The 6,886-nt window shown below is 38.8% G+C and overlaps 1 protein-coding gene across 2 annotated transcripts in view; it reads left to right on the plus strand.

The window, feature by feature from the left end:
- GTF3C3 (general transcription factor IIIC subunit 3) overlaps nucleotides 1-6,886 on the plus strand; it is a 28,319-nt gene that overhangs the window by 20,168 nt on the left and 1,265 nt on the right. Inside the window, exon 19 of one of the 2 annotated variants that reach the window (XM_068948263.1) lies at nucleotides 875-1,439. The exons of the other annotated variant lie outside the window; for it this stretch is intronic. Coding sequence (XP_068804364.1) covers nucleotides 875-997 — 123 coding nt within the window. The 3' untranslated portion in view covers nucleotides 998-1,439. Of the gene's footprint in view, nucleotides 1-874; nucleotides 1,440-6,886 lie in introns of those variants that run through there. 2 annotated transcript variants of the gene reach the window in all.

Consider the following 6,886-nt stretch of genomic DNA (forward strand, 5'->3'; position numbering starts at 1 on the left):
GTGTTAGTGATTTTTCAACCACAGATAAAATGAATACATAAAATCTATGTAGTTTAGATTTCCTTTAATTCATACAGAAATTCTCTGTGATTAAAAGCCCAAATCTGATTGTCACAGATTTTCATTTATGCATGTGGGAATTTCAAAGGATCATCTATTTTGAAGGATTTACTATACAGCTGAAACAAAACAAAACAAAAAAAAGGTTGCAAGACAACTTCACCTGTATAAATGTATGAATTTAATATAGACTGTTTAATATAGACTACATGCCATAAACTGTAACAGTCAGTTTTTAAGTTGCTATAAAACAGCATGCTGGAGCATTACGAACCAATAGTAGATCAAGAATTTGACTAAAGGTATCTGTTTTGCTCTAATAGAGTTGTATCAGGTGAGCCTAATTGCTATGTAATACACTCAAGTCTCGCATGAGAGCAAATTTTTAGCATGGATGGATAGAAAAAAAATTACAAACGTATTTAGAAAATGGGAGGAGTTAGTAAAGTTAGAAAATGGCATTTAGTCATTAACATGTAATTGGGCGTTCAGAGCAGCAACCTTTTTGCCGTGTAAAAGATGTATGCAGTAGTCACATTCTGACTATAGAAACAAACACATCGCATACAAATTCAGATGTTTGTTTTATGAATTGGCTACCAAATTCACAGCTAATGTTTTGGGTATGTAACTATATAATTTTTGATGACACAAAAGGTAGAAGGTCATTGCAGAGGGAGGGCACAAGGAATACTGCTTATTTTTTCTATAAAACTCAAAGCCTATACATGATTCCACTTGAAATCAGTACTCGGCTTTTGGTCTTGTACTGTCTTTGCACATAGATAACTTTTTTTAATTATTATTCTTACAGGGAATAGAAACTGATCAGACAGACTTGCGAAGAGATACTGCCTTTAACTTGTCACTTATTTATCAGAGCAGTGGAAATATAAGAATGGCTCAAAAGATGTTGTATACTTATGCAGTTGTATGATGAGGTTTGTGGCAGGTGGAAAATGATAGTTTTAGTACTGACTCTCTTGTGCAGAGACTGCCTTGTGCAGTGCTAAGGAGACTGGTGTTATGTAAAGTGTTTTTTCTGTAAGTGGTCAGAGACACGACTTGTTCTGGTCATAGTTGTATGGACTTTTTTTCTACTTCTGACACTTGAACTGTATCGCACATGGATGGAAGCAGGCTGTTCTGAGAACAACGCTGACATGTTTGAAATGAGTGGGTGCCTATTATTAGGTCTTCCTTTCTCCTGTGATGCGTTGCTTTGTAAGCTAATACTCAGTCTTGTATATAGACTGAAACAGTGAAAACTGAAGCCCAGTGTTTTTAGGAAAGATTTTTTCCAAGTGCAATATTACCATTAGATACCAGTGAGGTTGTTCAAGAAGCCATAAACACTGGTGTTGAACCCCCCCCCCCCCCCCCCCCAAAAAAAAAAAAAATCATATGAAGTATACAATTATTGCTATAACAGAGAAGAAAGAAGTGGGCTCATACTGATCTCTGAGGGGAGGGATCATGCAGCGTTTCAAGATCTTTAAAGTATTTATTATTTTCCTAGCAGCTGTTCTGTTTCAGGAAGGTTGACTGAGGTACATATTTTCCCCATTTCAGTGAAATCGGTGACCTTAACTGCTTAATAAAAATTCTGAGGTTAACAGTAATGTTTGTTTACTCGTTCTTGACAAACAAGTCCCCTACTGAATAGCTTATAGCAAAAATTATTATTAATAATGATACTACCATATAGCTTATTGTTAAACATAACATTGCAAACGGTCTCAGTTTTTAACTATTTCTGACAGTTGAACTGTAACATACAGTGATAGAAGCAGGCCGCTTCCCACCCAGCAGGAAAAGCCAGATGCGATGCTTCATCGCAGAGAGAAAGATAATTGAGCTAGATGGATATACAGAAAAGCCTTCTGTGCTACATAGCATTTGTCAGCACTATGCTGAATAGAAACCATGATGTTACTTCCCAAGCCTTGCTTTTACTTACACTATCACAAATAACTATTGCTACTTTTTTAATACTTTTTTCCCCTTGTGTATTATAATCATTTCACACAACTACAGTCAATGATTAAGAAATTAGTCTTGTAGACTGATCTAGACTACTTCCAAAGTTATGAGAATTTTATCTCAAAACAGACATCATGTAACAATGTTAAAGATTCAGCATGTCCACTCCACTTTGCAAAGTGCTAGGCCACAGTGAGACTGCAAAGGTAAGAGACAAATAGGAAGTTTTGTTAACTCCTGAAATGTACAGCATGTTTGCTATGAAACAGTCAACACTGCCCCAATACAACTCCGATAGCAAGCTTGCAGAACTGTACATTAAATAGCTGCTTTAGCTTGGAGCATTTGTATCTGCAGAAGGGTGAGAATGCCTCCATCACCTTGGTTTCATTCCTCATTATCATCTGCTGCACCTCATAATCCTTTGACTTGATAGCAAATTGTTTGTTGTGAGAACTGGAGCTGGCTCATGACACATGTTACCAGTGTATACTGTTGCATCATCTTGGGATTAAAAATTGTTGTGTTCAGCCTTTCCTCACTCACTTTTGTGGGGCCTTTTCACATCTTGTAACCTCTTTGGTTTCCCTTCTTGAAGGATAAGCCTCCTGTTCCTGCCCATTAAGCCCTCTAAGAATTGTGCTGCTGAGCCTTGTCCAAGCTCTTCAGTAGCTCTGTGCTGCAAAGCAGCGCGCGGTGCAGTCTACATTTCTGATACTCACTGCCAATGGGGGATAGTCTGGGAGGAAAGGGTAAGGGAGAGCCTGGCCAGAGCTACTTGAAAGGTGTGAGTGGGGGTTGTGTGTGTGTGTGTTTTTTTTTTTTTTTTTTTAAAACTGGTTCCTGTTACACCAACTGAAGCAAATTAAAGCTATTTAGAAGCCAGAGACCCAATATACAGATTCCCTTTGCAGTGTTCTCTTTCTGGAACTGGCTTTTAGAAATAGAGGTGACTTAGAGAAAGGGTCAGGGTTAGAGTTAAGAATTATCTTAAAACTTGGCCAAAAGTAAGGCTATAACATTACCATTCATTACTTTAGAATTCTAGCAGTTTCAAGGATCAGAGATGTAGTTTTTGTTGTTGCTTTTTAAACTTTTTTTTAAACCTAGGAGGTAGGAGTCTTTAACATTTATGCCAAAAAAAAAAAAAAAAGTGTGTGTGGGGGGGGCATTCAGTTTTTTTTAATTGCTTTCTAAATTGTTTTTTAAACACCAAATACTGCAAATTTGTATTTAATTAAAACTAAGTATGGACTGGAAAATTCATACTGCTAACAAATACTGTTCTGAATGGCTGTTCTGAACAATTTTGAGCATCTGGAATTATGGTACTGCTCACCTCAAAAGATGTCTCAATGAAAACTACCTTAAGCTAGCAAATTATCTGACATTTCCTCAGTGCTTATTGGGTGGGTGGGGGGAACTAGAAACAAAGATAAAAGTTATGTTTTCCTTTTAGCTATATCCAGCCTGCATTTAAGGTTATAAGATAATCAGTCTTCGTTCGATTGCACATTTATGCAATATTACGAGTATGTCATATTGCAATGGTACAGGAGCAACAGACTAAACAGACAAGACTGCAGCCAAAAAAAAAAAAAAAGACACTGTAGGAGTGTGATCTTCCCCAAGAAAAAGAAAGAAATTTAAAAAGGCACGCCCTATGTGTATGACTTACCTAAGGAACAGCAGCGCACAGGACATGAGATGTATATAGAAAATTCCTATGCATAGCGAGGCTTTAAATGCATACCCACAGCTATACTGAACTTTACTGCCCAATACAGAATCTGGTAAGTTTAAAAAAAAAAAAAAAAAAAAAAACTTACTTGCAATACTACTACAGAATTTATCCATACCTTTAATTTGGAATGCTTTTTCAAACAAGTTATAGCCTAAAACTTTGTCATCATGCAATGCCCATTTCATTGTTTTACTTCATGCAGAGGCTGGAGGATACACAGGACAGAGTTCACAGTACAAATGTTTCTTGGGTCATGTGCCTCTGTGTGCGATTTATTATGGCATGCTCTGTATTCACAGTCAAGCTTACCTGGTTGTAGCTTGTTTAATGATGCTCGTGGGAATGTAACGGGGGGGGGGGGAGGGAGAGAGAAGAGTGAACGCAGCACCTTTCTCAAGCCTCTGTCTCAGAAACCAGAGTTGAGTTGTAACCAACCGCACATGGGAACAGATAGCAGGGCAGGAAAGGCTTGAAATCTAATTCTGGCAGAGCTTTCACAAACCACCGAGAGTAAAATGGGAATACTTAAATTGATGCCACCCTTACCTATCATCTAATCTCGTAGCAATAGGAGACTATATTAATGGAATTAATAACATTGTCAGCCAGCTACTATGTGTATATTGTCAAATTACTTTTTGAATCATGATAATTTTATTAGCTATTTATAGCCAAGGAAATATTTTTACATTAAAGCATATCAAAGAGTGCTCACAAAAGTATATTAGTTGTCTTAAAACCGGAATCATGGATTTTTAATTGTGCTTACCTGATACCAGCATTGACAACTGTAGAAAGTTGGTCTCCACCCACGTGCACTGAAGGCAACAGACTGACATTAACCAAACAAAATCATACTGCATAGAAAGTTTGCTTTTTTTAATACACTAAATGTTACTATAATAGAACGTGTGCCTAACAAGAGGCGTTGCAACTACTAAGGATTTGCTGGGGAACCACTAGCAGTGTAGATGAGTCTCAACCATTGATCCTGCAGATGGCAGCAAAGTGATAAACCAGTGCAACCTTTTTCAAATTACAATGTTTAAAGAATAACATGAGCTTGTCTATTTGTGTTGTACTTTTGATCTTTTGAATGAGTTTTATACAGTGTTCCCTCACCCTCAAAGTTTTTGGAAAGAAAGGGCTTGCTTTGGGGCTTTCAAACGAATATGGGCTTCTAATTCATACTGTTCCACACAAGTCCTAGTCCTAATCAGTATAATTCTATAATTGGGCTAGTTATGGTCATCTTCGTACAAAGATAACTCAAAAGTTTTTCTTCTTACTGCAAGGTCAGAGTTGAAGACCACTGAGTGACGCCCTCCCTCCCCCCAGCTGTCACTCCTGTAATTTGACGGTACCCATAAGTAAGTGGGCTATAATCAAGTTTTGTGAGAGTCTACCGAGCAAATGTATTTTTCTGTAGGCGGTGACGGTCTTCCTTTAGAACTGGGCATCCCCCAATAGAAACACTAAATCCTGGAGCTTCCAGACTCCTTTGTTACCGTGTAGTATAATTTACTGCAACAGGACAGACTATAGCGGAAGCACCTACCGTAGTATTTTAGCTGATATCAGACATGCATTTCTGAAGTTTCCAGCCTGCTGCCACTCACCCTGCTGTGGCTCACGTTACAGAGCAGGCTCTGAGCACACAAACTAGTTTCCTTTCAGACGAAACCAAACTGGAAGACAGCTTCCAGAAGTGCTATGGTCGCTAGTGAGCATTCAGTAGGCAAGCTGAGATTAGTGTATATCCGAAGTAAAAACCAATCCAAAACATGTAGCACAGGTGGACCAGCTGTTTCAGTCTACACGTGACTCAGTGTGCTGCATTACTTGCTGATGCAGACATAGCCAAAAGCTTAGTGCAGCGCTAAAACGAGGAGGTACTGTCATGCAGTAATAGGTTACAATTAATTACGCTGTATCTTTTCCCACCCTAAACCCCAAACAAATACGTTTAAAAAAAGAAGCAACAGGATATATTGCATGTGGAGGAGAATGTCTCTACCTACGCAAATATAAAAACAAGGTTAACCACAGACACATAATCAGACTTTGTATTTAAATATACAAAGTACCTGTAGCTACGCTGCCCTTCCACCAGCATTCATCATTCTAGACCAAGGGAGGAGTCAAGACCCATCCCAATATATCTACGTACACACACACACACACACACACACATATATATATATATATATACACACACATACATGTATGTGGTATGCTGGTAACAGCTCCTGCCAAGGGAAGCCAGAGAGAGGGGTGGCTGGTGCTGGCTCCCTGGCAACGTGCAGTTCAGACAAGTATCATTGCAGTGTCTTGTCCTCCTGCGTAGGCAACCATCGTAGTGGTTTGTCCTACTAGGCAACCTACTTAAGCATTCAATAAATATTAATTCATGAGATTCATTCATTTAAAAAAAAAAAAAGTGTTAACGCTTCTATTCTAGAAGAGTTTTTTCCAGCTGTGGCTGACTGCTCTGCAGTCTGAGTTAATACACGCAAAGCTAGATTACAGTTTGGACTGCTCGTTGCCTGAGGGCACTATGGAGTTAAAGATGCACAGATTAAGTTAAGCCAAATCAGATTTAAGGAGCAGTTGCTGCACACAGGCCGGTTTATCTCTGAAGGAGCTGGCTCCACTAGGACTAACCTACAGTCACATTACATCAGCCTGTTTTTTAAGCAGCAACAACAATTCAATGATGAGCAGGTAAATGAAAGATGTGTGTTAGCCTTAAGTCTGTTTAGTAGGCCCTTGTTCATTAGCATGTCCGTTTCCTTCAAGAAGGAGAGGGTCACGTCTCTAAAAGTTAGTCCAGACTACTGTCATACAGTTTAGGACCACATTTCTGGAGGACTGGAATGACTTAATTCAGTGCGTTTCAGGCTCCAGAGCTAAGCGAGCCTTCCCTCCCCACTACACAAACATTCTAAACAACATATATAGTTTCCCCAGCAATAAATGGTATCATGGCTCACAGAGGAGTCGGCAAATAGCACTGTAAAACAAACCAGAATGCAATGCAGCAACACCTGTACTGAAGCAAAGTTGTTTTGGAAGCTCCAGAAGGAAAAGCAAGCCATG

This window comes from Struthio camelus, chromosome 6 (genome assembly GCF_040807025.1).
Source record: "Struthio camelus isolate bStrCam1 chromosome 6, bStrCam1.hap1, whole genome shotgun sequence".
NCBI classification, from domain to species: domain Eukaryota; kingdom Metazoa; phylum Chordata; class Aves; order Struthioniformes; family Struthionidae; genus Struthio; species Struthio camelus.